The sequence below is a fragment of the Antrostomus carolinensis genome, unplaced genomic scaffold (assembly GCF_000700745.2).
Source record: "Antrostomus carolinensis isolate BGI_N321 unplaced genomic scaffold, ASM70074v2 scaffold28301, whole genome shotgun sequence".
Taxonomy (NCBI): domain Eukaryota; kingdom Metazoa; phylum Chordata; class Aves; order Caprimulgiformes; family Caprimulgidae; genus Antrostomus; species Antrostomus carolinensis.
Genome location: NW_010293919.1, coordinates 1 through 16573, shown reverse-complemented (window position 1 = coordinate 16573; position 16573 = coordinate 1). Strand labels below are relative to the sequence as shown.

The 16573-nt window shown below is 35.6% G+C and overlaps 1 protein-coding gene across 1 annotated transcript; it reads left to right on the top strand.

Moving 5' to 3' along the window:
• Positions 1–625: 625 nt before the first annotated feature.
• On the top strand, positions 626–15830 carry LOC104518458 (ciliogenesis and planar polarity effector 1; the record flags this gene model as incomplete). The annotated part of the gene is made up of 14 exons (XM_029087339.1): positions 626–767; positions 959–1078; positions 1946–2172; positions 2501–2607; positions 4283–4439; positions 5366–5469; positions 5625–5807; positions 7259–7508; positions 8612–8764; positions 9690–9811; positions 10313–10450; positions 13170–13354; positions 13797–13877; positions 15657–15830. Coding segments are annotated over 14 exons (2143 nt in total), but the record flags the coding sequence as incomplete, so codon positions are not given.
• Between the last annotated feature and the right edge of the window lie 743 nt (positions 15831–16573).

The window sequence follows — 16573 nt, the reverse complement described above, 5'->3', positions numbered from 1 at the left end:
CCCCCAACCCCCCAGAATATCTGTCCCTTGTATGAGATTGTTGCTTTGATGGTTGCTTCTAGTTTTTCGTAGCCCTTTTTTCCAGTATATTGTTGGAAATCATGAACCAACATTTATTCCCATTCCATCCTGCATCTGTTGAAAGACATGCTTTCTTAAGGTTTTTTGGTAAAATGAGACTTAACTTTTTTTTTTTCTTCTCTTCTAATACAAGATTTGAGTTTTAAGTAGCTTAATTTAAGGCAAATTCCTTCTTCTATTGAAATCACTGCCAAAAATCTCACTAAATTAAACAATGTGAAATGAGGTAACTAGTGTCTAATTTGTTGTTGTGTTGCCATTTCTTGGCAGGTAGGTCAGTTGAGGTACTTCAAAGAACTTTCTAGTAATGATTGCAAAATTATTAGATAGTTTGAAACCTGTGAACTAAATTCATCATCAGTGTAGGTTAATGCTAGATATGATGTAATGCAAATATGCCAAAGAATGAAGTTAGTATGGTAGTTGCAACTGCAACATCTTTTCTTTTTTTATGTAATAATTTTTCCCTAAAATTTTTTTATCTCTGCATTATTTTGCAGGCTTACATAGAAAATAACGTTTTAAAAAATCAACTTTTTTTCTTCAACAGGAAAAAGAGGCTGTTTTTCTTCTAGATGATAAGCATATAAATGAAATTAACCTGGTATCAGGGAAGACAAAGAAGAAAATCCCTCGGCTCCAGTCACTGTTGAAAAATGTAGTTGTTTTAACAACATCAAGAAATGGTTAAGTATAATATCTTATGTATGATAAATGAATAGTATTTTATTTGTAGTTGTAATAGTTTAGAATCATAGGATGTCTGAAGGATCTGCCAGTTCACTGTCAGCTTTAGAACTGGCTAAGAAGGAAGGGAAGTAATTTTGAATACTTCACAATAATATCCTTCAAAACATCTCTTCCTCAATGAACACAGGTGCATGGTTGGCAGGTGTACTTAAAACAGGAGAGCTGTTTCTTTGGAATAAAGATCAGGACTGCTTGAAAATTGTGCCAGCAATTGAAGAGTCTAGGAAGGTAGTTGCAGCAGCACAAGGTAGGTGTTTTTCAGTTAATCTTTTGAAAAATGGAATAGGGTGAAAGTGGTTTTGCTGTTATTGTTCTTGCACAAGTAAAATCTGTATTCTCACACTGGTTTACATTTGTATAATTTATATGCTAGCTAAGCTTTGACAGATATCTTTTTTGTCACTTGAATGTTAGTTTTTTGCATTTAGACACCACCTGTAGGTAGTTATTTTTTTAAATGCAGTAAATATTTTATTTTTTAATGGTTAGTTTTTAACTGTAGAAAAAACATTCTTTACGAGGTTATCAATACCTTAGAGTGGACATACATCTGATGTAAACCCTGTACGTGTAATCTGAAGTTTATTCTGTAGGTAGCTTTTTATGACAAATGCTAACTCTAGAGAAGAATATAAAGACATGTTTTTTTGCAAACTTAAGCGTCAAACATGGTCATGTATTGAATAATCTCACTGATACCAGGCTGTAAAGTGTTTTACAGGCAATTTGGTGACTTCAGGGAAGATCAGTAATGCATTTAGGAGCTGAAGGTAACAGATTGTAGAACACTTAGGCTTTTATTAATAGTTTTCATGAACAATGGATTTCAAGGAAGATGAACTCAAGAAACAACTCTAATGATTGAGTCTTATGAGAAAGATCATTCATAAGATACATAGAAGTGGCTGTCCCAGCTGACATTACTGCTGCCCGAGGTCTACCATCAGTGATGAAGCTGGAAGTGAAAGATACTTAAGGTGTCAGCCTGGATTTCTTATGATAGAGAAGAAAATAAATTTCCTTTCTCTTTTCTTTTTAAATCTAAATCTAGCAGATGAGCTGAAACTATTCTGGCACATTGGTTTGTTGTGTTTTTCTTGTTTTTTTTCCCCAGAGTGTCTAATGAAATTGTACTTGTATGTATCCGGAGATGGTAAAAAGGCACTATTGACTACTCCTACAGCATGTGTCTTTTTATGGGAAAGCACAGAACATGAAAATACATCCTCTTATGAAAATTCTTCTGGGCATTGGACACAAATTTTGCCTGATGAATCTGTCATGTTGCCTTCTACTGAAGAAAAAGAAATTGGAGTGCATGCTGCTTTCATACAAAATGAGGTAAAAAATAAGCCCTAAAGTAATAATTTAATCTAGAGCCACAGAAGCTAGAGTGAATTTTGATAGTGATGTCTGCCTCTTTGGTATTGCCTGTAGGGTTAATAATTTGGTTTGTGTTAAATTTAATGACATCATAAGAACAACCATTCTGGATCAGATCAATGTTTATCTGTCCCAGTAATATTCTTGCCAGCCTTTATATTTCTGAAGCACAACATTATGTTATTTAATCTGAATTGTAATAGCTATTGATCTAAATATATAAATAATTAAAGAGAAAATTGTGTATTACCAGGTTTTTTTATTTGTTTCTTTTGCCCCCCCACAGATACTGGGTGATTGCTGTTTGTGTTCTTTTGTGTTTTACTCTGAAGAATGTTTGGTGCTCACATTTTTGATTCTTCGATGGCATGAAAATAGCTTTAAATATGTTAGGTAAGTTTAGAGATATTTTCAGTTACATTAGCTTAAGAGGAAGGTTGGTATTAAGTGCTTTAGAGCTAGGATTCAGAGCTGCAATTGAATGCATTTACATTGATGTCCAATTAGCTTATGGTTACAAGCAGCTACTTAATGTTGCATATGTATGTTCATAGCATGCCACATTATATATGGATGATGTCTGCATATATACGATCCATATATGGATGTACGTGGTTATTTTCAAATATTTAAATGTGGTTAATGTAACAGCATTTATGTATGTGTTCCATAATTCATTATTAACTTACACCTAAATAAAACTGAGTGTATTTATCTCTGTATGTGGTTTGCTATGTATAATACACATGCCTGCACACACATGTGTGTTAGTGTCAGGGAGTTTTTTACATCATGCTAATAGTTTCCTCTTCTTGTTTTTCTTACATTGCTAGTGCATACTGTGCAGCCATGAATGCTCTGCATACCTCTTCCTCTTCGTTATTATGCGTATTTCTATACTTTGTTTTCTGTTCCCCTTTTCATCTGTTATGCCTAGACTGTGGAAGAGTGTGTGTGCGTGCTTCTTTATCTGAGCTGGGACCATGTGCTGAAATAGTTATACTGATGCAACCACTTGAAAATGCAGTGGAGTAATAATCCTGAGTACATGTATAGCCCTTTCCTTTTCCTAAGTGAGATGCACGTATGTATGAGTTTAAATGGATGCATCTCCTGCAGGTATAACTTGAGTAACTTGCTAAAATTTTGCCCTGCATTTGGCATGGTACAGCTGCCTTTGTTAAATAATGACCTTTTGCTACGAGCTTAGTAATGATGTCCTCCTTGCCCTAGTAAGCGACATCACTCAGTTTGTCAGTAGGATGGTAATGCCTTTCTAGTAGTACAAAAAAAGAAATAGAGCATAACATTCCCAAGGTAGAAGTGCATATATGTACTGTAGTACTTACAGCCTGAAATTTTAACCACATTTCTCAGCCATATTACTCATAATTTCTTTATGCCAAACTATCGTTCAGTTTCATTGCTTACTACGGTTTAGTTCATTTTTTGATGTTAGTGCTTTATCTGTTAGGTGACATGCTTCCAAATGAAGTATTTCTTGTGATTTCTATCATGTTCTGAGTCTTTTTAAGATGATAGAATGGTTTGGGTTGGAAGGGACTTTAAATATCACATAGTTCAACCCCCCCTGCCAGGGGCAGGAACAAATTTCAGTTGATCAAGTTGCTGGAAGCCCAATCCAACCTCCCTTTGAACCCTTCCAGTGGTGGGGCATCCACAACTTCTTTGTTCAGGGCAGCACACAGGTGATTCTCATTTTTAAATTGAGTATTCCTGTTACACTGTCTGAGGAAGCTGTTTCTGGCTAGAATGCAAGTGCCTGTATTACATGGCATGCATCTATGTTTATTTTCATGTTCTACATGAATAGCCCAAATTCTTGTCCCATAAAAATAATTCTCAGTGCTCAGAAATAATTTTTAAACTCATGTAAATACAAAATACTTTTCATTTCTAAGGTTTTTGAAGAAATTTTTTTTTAATTGTTCATGTTTTATGTGTTTTTGTTTTGCATGGTTTTTACTATATATGAATCACCCCATTCAGCACAGTGGAGTAACCTCTTGGTGGTGTTGTCTTTTTTTTTTTTTTTTTTGGTATTCAGTTCTTTGCCATACCAGATGCACTGGGTACAGCAGACTTGTTCTCTTGTTGATTTGGTTCCTCAGTGTGTGTCTGTGAAGTCAAGAGGAGCTTTGCTGTGTGCATTTGCAAGAGATGGACTTCTACTTGCAGTAGTTGTTAATCAGACTGATCCAAAGGTACGAATAATAGACTGGACGTCATGTAAGCTAATAGTTCAGTTTGGATGAAGTGGTAACAAGGATTTAATAGCACATTTTTAGGAGTGATTTTTCAGCATTCTTAATGATACATGTGATTATACTCACATTGATATCCATAGCTAAAAAATTCTGACACAACCTGTAATTTTTTTGAATGGTGGTGTTCAGTTAAAAACCTGTGTAAGCTCCCCTGTCATTTCCAATCTCCCAGCAATACAATAATGAATAAATTGATTTCAGTTACTGCATTGTATCTACAAAGATTCTGTATGATTCTCAGTCAGGCCTCAGCCTAACATGGACTGGAGTTTCTGTTTCCACTTCATGATGTTATTCCTTCTAACAGCTCAGAGGCTAAATCTTAATGTAGTTTTTAGTGCTAATGATGTCAGGGAATCTGAGCCGGCTTATTTAGTGTCCCGGGATGGGATGATGCAACCCTTCAAAGCTCCAGTTGTTATTTGCCAACAGGACTGGAGAGGTGTGATCTTACGTTGTTTTGAGGGCTTTAGAACAAGTTATGTTTAAAAGAATATAAAATTATATATTAAACTATATAATAATCTTAATTATTTTTAAAATTTAGAAATAAGCATAGAAATTAATAAATACTCTAATTTCTCAGCCATATTACTCATAATTTCTTTATGCCAACTATCGTTCAGTTTCATTGCTTACTATGGTTTAGTTCATTTTTTAATGGTAATGCTTTATCTGTTAGGTGACATGCTGCCAAATGAATATAAATACTGAAGTGCAATGTCACTTTCATGTATAATAATGTTCCCAGTACGTCAAATGTCAAATGTAGTGCATAACTTGCTAATAGAAATTCTTTTTTACAGTAATAACATTTTGATACAAACACTTAGGTTTTCTTCACATTTACTTTTTCCTTCTAGGCAACTCAGATTTTGTTTTTAAACACATTGAATTTTGTAACTGTTTCGGGTAGCCTCAAAGGTTGTAGCAGCAAGAATAGCACGGTCCCATCCAATTTTATCAGGTCAGTAATTAATGCTGTTTCTGCTGCTGTTTTTGTTTTGTGTTGTGGGGTTTTTTTGTTGTTGGTTTTGTGGTTTTCAGGTGGGTTTTTTTAACTGTCCTAACCTTTTGATACAGATATTTGACAGAAAAAATATTTTTTCCTGCTCCATTTAGGTCTTACTGGGTTGGTGATATGAGTTGGACTCCTGATAGCCTTTTCTTGGCTTGCATGTTAAAACGTGGATCTTTGATTTTATTGACGTGTATGGGTGAATTGCTGACCTTGATTACTTCTGGCTGCTCTGTAGAATTCGGACCAGCAGAATTTATTCCATTTCATCCACTAATAACATACAGGTAAAAGGGGTTTGAAATTCTTTATATGTTTTTGTCATATGATTGTATCTTACTTTCTATCATATTTTTTACAATTTTGCTTAAACTTCATCTTTCACATTCACTCTTCTGCTTTTCATGTGTCTTGTCAATATCTGTTTCTCATTCATAGTTCTCTTCTATTTCTTATAATGGGTTTCTCGTGATGAAAATTGGCATTGTGACAATGTAAGTATACATAATTTGTTTTTTTAAAATTGAATTTAGTAGTAATTAAAAATACCATGTTTTTATGATGTGAGGAGAAATTAGACTTGCAGAAGTACTAAAAGTGCAGATTTATTTTAATGCAATGGTATTTCTGTGCTCACTATTTAATTTTACCTGTAGAACTGAATATCACGTTTCCATATCAGGTCTTGTAAATAGCATATCTGCATGGAAAAAAACTGGTTAGCTCTTTAAATGTTGGGGTTTTTTTTTTTTTTTCAGGTAATCCAGACATAAATTGAGTGCGTAGGGGAACAGAAGGATCTCTGATAACACTTTTCAGTGTAAATAGAAAATTACAAGAGTAACATAGTCTGAATAACTAGAAGAAACAAAATAGAATCTAAGCTTTAATTTGAAAAAAAATCTTAGTAATTCTGAGTGATGAAAGTAGGATAGTGCATAAATGTCATTAAAACATTCAAAGCATTGTAATACCTTCTTACACTGGTTGAAAAATCAGATACTGAAATATATTAAAATACCTCAGTTGTGACTATTTATTGAATGTGTGCAGCTACTTTGTTTTCAGATAATCTACTAACTTTTGAACTATTAAGAAATAAAATGGTGACACAGTAATTTTTCACAATATTTCAAAGTATTATGGGCTAATATTAGAATACATGCACAACTTAGCTTTCTGGAACTCAGTGAGGATTAATTTATTTATAAGAAAACACTTTGAGCCCACTTTTGTAAGAGAAGACTTGTGTTTTGATATAAAATATTTCTGCTGAATGTCTGAACTGATTCTGAAATATGAAGATTCAGATCTTGAGGGATTTTTTGTTTTTCATACATTACTTTATTAAAAGCTATTTAGAATTTAATCTTCAAACTTTTGTCATACACAATAAGAGCTAGATAAGAAAGTGTGATAGAAATTTAAAGTCAAATTATGAAAAAATACATATAATACTCATTAGTGAAATAATAAGAATACTGAAAGCTGCTTTTATTTTTCTTTAAATTAAAAAAATTGCAACTGCAGCAGAATCCTGGTATCTTGCGAGCATAAATAGTGTTATTCAGAGTGCTCATGCAGTAAAAATTTAGACACTTCCTTAGAATTCTGAATGGGCCTATTGGGACAGTAGTGTGAGTGATATTAAATGTTTGTAAATTATTTCTTCTCTGTTGTGTTCATGATTATTACATATAATAGTTGCTTCTTGTATTTTGATGTATCTTTATTTTAGACAGCAGCACTCTTTTTGTCAAGACACTAGTCAGTCTCTTGGTTCTTCAGCTTCTGAAAGTGACCTTATGAGACAAAGATTCTCTGTTGCTTCGCATTCAAGATTACCCTACCTCATTGTCTCTGATGGATACATGATAACAGTGCTGAGATTTCCTGTCAACTTTTCACCATCAGGATTTGTAAGATCGCTTTTGCTTGATTCAACCCAAAGGCTTGAAAATATCCGTCAGAATTTGTTGTGCTCCAAGGTAGGTTTATGAATTATTTTGTAGGCTTTAAGTAAAAAACTTCATATATATATAGATATTAGTATATAGATATATATAAATATGCATTATTTTTAAACTGCGTACCTCAATTTAGTTTAGTGTGATATTTATATAAATTCCTTTGAGTTAAAATGTTGTTTTGGGAATAGTGTTGATCTGAAAAACAATGAATACAGAGTTTTCTCCAAAATTTTATTCCTTTGATGTCTGGGTGACATTTCAATAAAATGTAATAAAGGGGATGGTCCTAACTGTCATTATATTCTTTCTAGAACTGTAAAAGAAGTCAGGATTTTTATGTCTGTAGAGCTGGTTCAGAGCATTGACAAGTATTATGCTGCTCTGACCAACTCTTCCTTTCAGAATGATGCAGAAAGGATTCTATGAAACTTCTCTATCTTAGGCTGCTGCTGTTTTAGAGCAGTAAGCAACTGTCTTGATGATGCTCTGTGTGTGTCCCCCCTGGGTGCTCGGTTGAGGTTGTCGATTAAAGCTCGTTTAAAGCATTTGCTTATTTTCCTGTCACTTCTAAATTGCGCTAAGTCTGGCAGAAGGAAAACCTTTGAAAGAAGAGGTCCTGCAACTGTTGCGAATCACATAAGATATAATAGATACTAAGTTCAGAATTTTTGTGTTTGCTGATAAGCAAACAAATTCTCTTCCAATTCAGTTTGTATTTTGGACTTTTGAAGAAGTGAGTTATGATGGTGTTCATGGATAAGCTAGAAGAGTGGGCAAGGATTTGAGGATGTAAAGAGATAAGTTTAAGTCACAAGTAAGAATGCAAGAAAGCCCTACGTTCTGGCAAACTTGTAAGATCATTTGAGGGATCAAGAAAGATTCTTCCAGCACAAAGCAAAGTTGTCTGGTGCTGAGGAAATTCTGCATTCCTGAAGCACGGTCAAATGATAGTTTCTTCTTATGCAACATACACCTGCTGACCCGTTCTCCCTTTCTGTCTGGGACTTTTAAACTGAAGCTTTTTACAGAAGGGAACACTTGCCTTGTTTTGTTTAGAAACTGTCAGGTTTGATCTTGCTGGAGACAGATAATACATTTTGCATTATTGTTATTTCTTTTAGTCTAAAGGGAGACCTCCGTGCTTACGGTCACTGTTGTCCTTAAAAGCTAGTCTTTTAAAGCACGCTCAAAACCAAAGTTCCATCTTTTCCACCATTCCAAAGTTCCTGGAAGAGGACACAACAGATATGAGTGAGAAAACCATGGATTTACTGGTACTTGATAGCATTTTTTCCACTTATATTTATGCAAATAATTTAATTTTAATGTATTCTAAATGTAAATAATTTTTTTTTTTTTTTTCAAGTAATAGAGGTGTATTTGCTCTTACAAGTAATTCAGTAAGTAATACTAACTAATTCAATATTGGTTAAATTTTCTGTATAGGTGTGAAAAATTTGTTTATTTTTCTCAACTGATACTTTATTTTTATTTTTAAGCATCTTATTTCTTTCAGCTGTGCATTAACTTTTTGAAAAATACATACTAATCTATGTATACATCAGTTTATTATGCTTTAATACTTTCACTTCACATCATAATAAAAAGTAACATTACAGTACTAAATACACTGTGGCTGTAAAGCATATTAATAAGAAATACAATATTACTATCCTCAGTAAAGAAGATAGGTACCCTCAGTTTTAGAGGATTCTCCCATCAGTTCCTGAATGTGTACCAGTCTTTTGGAAGAGTGGCTGTATGATCAAAGTTATGTGCAGCCTTTCCCAACTCCATTTCATACTCTTTGGGTTTGATTTGTTCTTTGAAGTTTTTAAGCTTTTGTTGAATGGTTTTTATATCTGACAGGTATCTGGCAAAAACTCTTCCTCATACTCTGGGCTTAATATAGGACAGGGTTTCATTTTCTGGTATAAAAACTACTTCTTGTTTACAGTGCAATTTTTTGGTTGTTGTTAGGTAATTCTATCTATTCTGTCTGCACAACTATTCCACATTTTGTTTGAGATCTAGATGAAACTGATGTGAATTAAACTTATTAAGAATTAAGCAAGTTAATTAAGCATAAAGATTTAATTTGTGAGACTGACTAAATGGTGATTCCTTGCAGACTGTGCTCTCCCTCAATAGACTTGAATTAAACTGTTGATTTTAGCTTTTTTTTTTTTTTTTTTTTAGGATTATGAAGAAGAATCAGATGATGAAAAGCAATTTTGCAATAGCCCTTCCAGCTTCTATAGCCAAAGAATCCATTCATTTGTTGGTAAAGCTGACCAAGGCCACTTAGAATTTGCTTCAATGTTTGATACTATTCATGCAAAAGACAATACTGAAGAGAAAGATAAATTATCAGTGGAACTATGTTCTATTCAGAAAAACCTCCTTGCTGCATGGCAGATAGGAATTTCAAAAAATGTGGAAGAGAAAGCTACATTGCTGAATTACACAGTGAACTGTATTATCCATTATTTCAACACTCTTCAGTTTGTGAGATGTTCTTTGCTAAACCAGGATGCATCTTTAAACAAGTCTGTGAGGAATACTCATTGGATGCATTGGGTACTAAAATATTTTCAGCAGTGTTTAACTGTCTTGTACTGGCATTCAAGAGCCAGTCTGACTGGGCACGTGGCAAAGCTGACATTACAAACTTTAAAACTGATGCTTTTACAGCAACAAGATCAGTTGTTCTCGAAAAACCTTTTAGCATGCTTCTGTCTTTTGAAGATGGTTTCTCACACTTTAAGTACCATGTGCATACTAAAGTATGAGAATTTTTTTCCATCTCCTCATGGTAATAGTCTCATGGAACTTGACGCCTTCACTGTACCTATTTTCCTACTTCTTGATGAGAGTACTAGTCAGCAGTTCAACTCACTGAAGTCTCTGCTTAGGCAACCTCCTCAACCAGTAAACCATGATGCAAAAACAGAAAAAAGGTATGAATGACCTTTGCATGGGGAAAAAGAAATATACTGGACAACCAGGCGATTAGGCCTAGTCAGGATGGGTTTGTGAAAGGCAGGACCTGCTTGAATAACCTTCATCTCCTGCTAGGACAAGGTGACCTGCTTAGTGGATGAGGGAAAGGCTGTGGTTGTTTACATGGACTTCAGAAAAGCCTTTGACACTATTTCCCACAGCATTCTCCTGCAGAAACTGGGCGCTTGCAGCTTGGATGGGTGCACCCTTCGCTGGGTAAAACACTGGCTGGATGGCCAGGCTCAAAGAGTTGTGGAGAATGGTGTTAAATCCAGTTGGTGGCTGGTCACAAGTGGTGTTCCCCAGGTGTCCTTATTGGGGCTACTTCTGTTTAATATCTGTGGCAACAATCTGGACAATTGCACCCTCAGTAAGTTTGCAGACAACACCAAGTTGGGTAAGAGTGTTGATCTGCTGGAGGGTAGGAAGGTTCTACAGAGGGATCTGGCTGGATCAATGGGCTGAGGCCCATTATACGAGGTTCAACAAGGCCAAGTGCTGGGTCCTGCACTTGGGTCACAACAACCTCATTCAACACTACAGGCTTGGGGAGGAGTGGCTGGAAAGCTGCCTGGTGGAAAAGGACCTGGGGGTGTTGGTTGAGAGTCATCTGAACATTAGCCAGCAGTGTGCCAAGGTGGCCAAGAGGGCCAATGGCATCCTGGCCTGTATCAGAAATAGTGTGGCCAGCAGGACCAGGGAAGTGATTGTGCCCCTGTACTGGGCACTGGTGAGGCCCCGAGTTTAGCCTAACTAAACACGAGTCCTGTGTTTAGTTTTGGGCCCCTCATTACAAGAAAGACCTTGAGGAACTGCTCATGTCCAGAGAAGGGCAATAAAGCTGGTGAAGGGTCTGAAGCACAAATTTTATGAGGAGTGGCTGAGGGAGCTGGGGTTGTTTAATCTGGAGAAAAGGAGGCTGAGGGTAGACCTTATCACTGTCTACAACTACCTGGAAGGAGGTTGTAGTGAGGTGGGTGTTGGTCTCTTTTCCCAAGGAACAAGCAAAAGGACAAGAGGAAACAGCCTTAAGTTGCACCAGGGGAGGTTTAGGTTGGATATTAAGAAAAAATTCTCTACTGAAAGGGTTGTCAAGCATTGGAACAGGCTGCCCAGGGACGTGGAGGAGTCACCATGCCTGGAGGTATTTAAAAGATGTGTAGATGTGGTGCTTGGGGATATGGTTTAGTGGTGGACTTGGCAGTGTCAGGTTAATGGTTGGACTTGATGCTTTTAAAGGTCTTTTCCAACCAGAGTGGTTCTGTGATTCTGTATGTTGGAACAGCAATTTTATTTTTCAGTTATACAGGAATTACAACATCCTTTGTTTCTTTTCTGTGTCATGGTCTATGGAAAAGCATGATAATCTGTTGAAGCATCCAGATTAGGGCTCAGACCTATAGTTGAATATAGTTCAGTTGCAGTGACTTAAGTACATACTACCAGTCAGTTTGGAGTTAATTGCTGGGTTAACAGCTCACACCAGATCTGCTAGTCCAGCATTAATCCTGGTGTTGCAGTTTAAGAGGCTTTTTACTGCATCTTGCCCATTCTCCTCCTTCCTTTGCAGAGGTTCCAATCTCTGTGGAGCCAAGAGACTGCTCATATGCAATAGATCTACAATGTCAATTTAGTCAGCAAAGGTTGCACTTGATTATGGATGTAGTGTCCGGGAGCAATGAGAAAACCCCAGTATGGGGAAACTTATTGAACTGTCAGAGCTATTTCTTCTTTGAAGATATACACGTAAACTTGAAAGAAGCTTAAACTGAAGTATGCTATCCAGCTCTTGGGAAAGTATATTATTATCACTGGAGTGTTTCTGTACTGTAGAACTCAAATAAATCCAAGTGTGTTAATCATATGAGCAAGATGTTCCTTTCCAGAGATTTAGAACCTAAGAAGCATTGTAACTTACAAATTTAATCTTATTATACAAAAATGTATTTCTTCAGTAAGCTTAAAATATAACACTGTGTTCATTGCAAATTTGGTAGGTAAATTTCACTTGTCTCTGAGAAGATAATCCACATTTTTGATTAATTATGCTCCATGTACTGAGCACTGTGCCTGACTGACTCTGTATGTATGTTAGAAGCAACAGTGCTAGAGAAGAAGGTGCAGATGTGTTGTGGTTCTCTGCAAGCTTTTTCAAGTCCCTGGCAATATATATTTGCTTGTATCAGCAAGCTTATTACTTATCTGAGCTGGTACATGTAACAGCACTCTGCTGGACAGCAGGGACTTGCCAGCCCTAAAAGCATCGTCTGCAGTCTCATTTCCCTGTCTTTGCTTTTCTGTGTTATGCTTTTGTTGTATTTTTAATCAGTCTTGTTTGTAAAGACACTGATACCTACTTTGAGATTTATCTAGGTTATTTCATTTCTGCATTGTTTAGATAGCAAGGCATTCATTTTAGGTACATTTGGGTGCTTGAAGGAGATTGCTGTGCTTATGCAAATTCAGAAGAATCAATGTTTGTTGGTCAAAAAAACATAAACAAGGCAGAAAGTGTTTAATTTTTTTTTCCATCATTTAATTCAAGAAGAGTAGTTGTTAACATAAAATATAATTTAGTTTTCAGATACATAATGCAAAGTAAAAGAAAGTAAGAAATCAATGTAAGTACCTTTGTTAACTTTTGGTGATTTTCATAATAAACTTCTTGAACCACAGGCTGATTGTACTATGGCGATTGTTGTATAAGAAAGTGGTTTGGTATCGGATGCAGCTGAACAGAAAAGTGAACACGACTGCAGAAGAAGAGTCTGTCGTCTCATCGCTTTTAAGTCATATACAAGCGACCCTCCAGTCTTCAGGAGTGACCTTAGAACAACACTTGAAGATTAATTCTGTATCTGGTTAGTACTCTGGAAAAAACTACAAATATTAGGTAGTTGTATGGTTAACTATATACTAGGAAAATTAGGTCAAACTTAATGACAATCACTGACCACCAGATTTTAAAAAAGTTGATAGTGGGACTTTTCTTAAAATTCAGATCAGAAGTCTTTTAAACAATCATGTCCCAGTACACCTGTAGATTGTATTATAATATGAATTGAATTTTTAATTTAATAGTGATTTATCAATTAAAAATAAAGGTGGGAAGAGGTATTCAAAGTCATCTTTTCACAGATGCTCAAAACTTAGATTGAGCTCTGACAACAGAAGTTTGCTGGAAACTCACGTATTTTACTCTGCCTTTATAAATCTCTAATACTGAAGCAAGTGCATGTGCATTTGTGCATGTAAAACTAACTATGTAGAGCTTTTAATTTGTTATATATGTGACTTTTATAGGTGAGGAGAAGTTCCTTTTAGGCTCATACAGAGAATCTGTGGACATTTGGAAAAGATCTCTTTGTGAAATCAAGGCAAAAGGTGAGTGATAAAGTCTTTAGGGGGTGTCGAGGTGGTAAGTTGAATGATCACTTCATGGAGTTATTTGTCACTCTCTGTTTGCCCTTCAGAAAAGGGAGCAAGGCACATAAAGGTTATGTATTTGAAGTTAAGCTAGGATTTGAATAGAGACCAGCCAAAGCTTAAGTCTGATTGCTCCCTGAGAAAATTCCATGCATTTTTATTTTAATATCAGAATTTTCTTGTGATTATGAAGTACTTGGTACAGGAAAGCTCTAGGTCCATTTGTGAGCAAGAAAGAGACAATGAAAAACAGATTAACAAAAACCAATTCCTTTAGTAGCTCTAAAATCAAAAGACTTAGTGTTTCAGGAGTAACAGAACAAAATAACTTGTGTCAGGGGTTTATTTAGGTGTTGAATTGAAACAGATATTCCAGAGTCTCTTCCCAGGCATCATGAGAAAAAATTTGATGGTTATTGTGATGAGGAGTATCTTATGCAGAAAGAATTCTGGATGTTGGAAGTTTGGTGGATGCACAAGCAATTTCATCGTGGTTTAGGCATCCCTTCTTTGAAGGCCAGGCTCCCTGGCTCAAGCCCCCCTATCTTTGTGTCTTAACAATTATGCACTGTATTGTTTTGAAAACTGCCAGATCTCTAGAAGTAGAACTGTTGTGGATGAGCATTAACTCACTAATAACTTAGAGTTTGTAGGAGGATCATATCTCCTAAAATAGCTTATCCTGAATTCTCCTTCTCAGAGTATATGTTTATGCAGATATGTTTCTGGGGAGGGAGGAACATGCTGTGTCTGCTTTTGTGTTTATGGTTTCTTTTCCAACTGGACTTCTGCCCTTTTTTTCTCTTATAATGCAGGAGGAAAAAGAAGCTGTTTTCTTCAGAGTAGATATTATCTTGCAATATTATTTTGCCACCTGTATAATTATAACTTGTGTGAGGCTCAGGGACTCTGTGATCATCTAGTAGGAGAGATTCTAAGGCGATCACAGCTCTCAGTGAGACAGAAGGAAAAATTTTCTGGTATGTTTATATTGCATAGAAGTGTGATAAGGTATGTTGATACTGTTTGAATAATGTAATATCTAATTTCTGTGCCATCACACACACTCACTTGAGAGCATGCTTTTCTCTTTATGCTGGACTGAAGTCTCTTTTCAGTGACTTTAAAGATCTTGTTCTGATCCTCAGATGTTCTTTCAGCTGCACTTGTTAGATTGTTTAAATAACTTAGATTGTATGATTAATAGTGAAAGTATGGCCTGTTTAATGTTTCTAAATTCAATTCTGCTCAAGGAAAGACTTTGGATAAGAAAAATAAGGGGGAAATAATATAATTTCATTTTACATTGATTTAACATTTTTTTTATGATACAGCATGATAAAAGAGTGGATTTTAGATTGATCACCAGTCCTAAATTGAAAGTGGGATTTTTTTGCAGATACTTGTTACATTTTTCTATTAAGTCAGAGTGTAAAATCTAAATTTTCAGAATTTAAACAGATTTTTTTTTTTTTGACTCGGTGCTGATCTGTATTTAGATACTAGAGGTCCGTCTTAATCATTAAAAACCTAGTATAAAATCCTTTTAATGTTAAAGTAATGTGTAATTAGTGTAAAAGATTAAGCTTTGTAAGTCCTGGAAGTTTGTCAAGAAATTAAGTAATACCATAGTTTGCTTGTTTTAAAAAAGTGTTTTAATAAGCTGTGATTAAAAAATTTTTAGCATTCCAATTTAAAATAATTTTCCTCACAATGTTTTAATTTTACTTTTTTCAGATACCAAGTATTTTCAGCATGAACTATGGATGGTAACAGATGTTCATACTGAAACCGCTATGGCTGTGATTCGATCCATGGCACGATTCATGGCCGCTTATTTCACAAATCAGCTACTCTATATCTTTCCCCCACACAATGTTGGTGTCCTGCATCCACTTCACATCAAACAAGGTATTTTCTTTAAAAGCAGTTTAATTTGCTGTGCTTAACTCTTATCTTTTTTTTTTTTACATGTATATTAGTGCTGTCTTTTATGCTTTAACTTGGTGATTTGTAGTTTCAGCACCATTAACTGTAAAGATAAAATAAATTAGTTTTTCCAGATATTCATGTTGAGCAGTATGTGTGTCTGTGTATGGGATTAATGTTTTGCATCTCTTGATTACTGAACATATTTTCGGTATTTATAGTTTGATATGTGCAATTGAGTTATGTTATCCATAGAATAGAATCACAGAATAGTTTAGGTTGGAAAAAACCTTTAAAATCATCAAGTCCAACCATTAACCTGACACTGCCAAGTCCACCACTAAACCATATCCCCAAGCACCACATCTACATGACTTTTAAATACCTCCAGGCATGGTGACTCCTCCACGTCCCTGGGCAGCCTGTTCCAATGCTTGACAACACTTTCAGTGAATAATTTTTTCCTAATATTTAACCTAAACCTCCCCTGGTGCAACTTGAGGCTGTTTCCTCTTGTCCTTTTGCTTGTGATAAGGTCTCCCCTCTCTCACTTTTCTCCAGATTAAACAACCCCAGCTCCCTCAGCCACTCCTCATCAGACTTGTGCTCCAGCCCCTTCACCAGCTTCCTTGCCCTTCTCTGGACACACTCCAGCACCTCAAGGTCTTCCTCGTAGTGAGGGCCCCAACACTGAACACCAGACTCGAGGTGCAGCCTCACCAGTG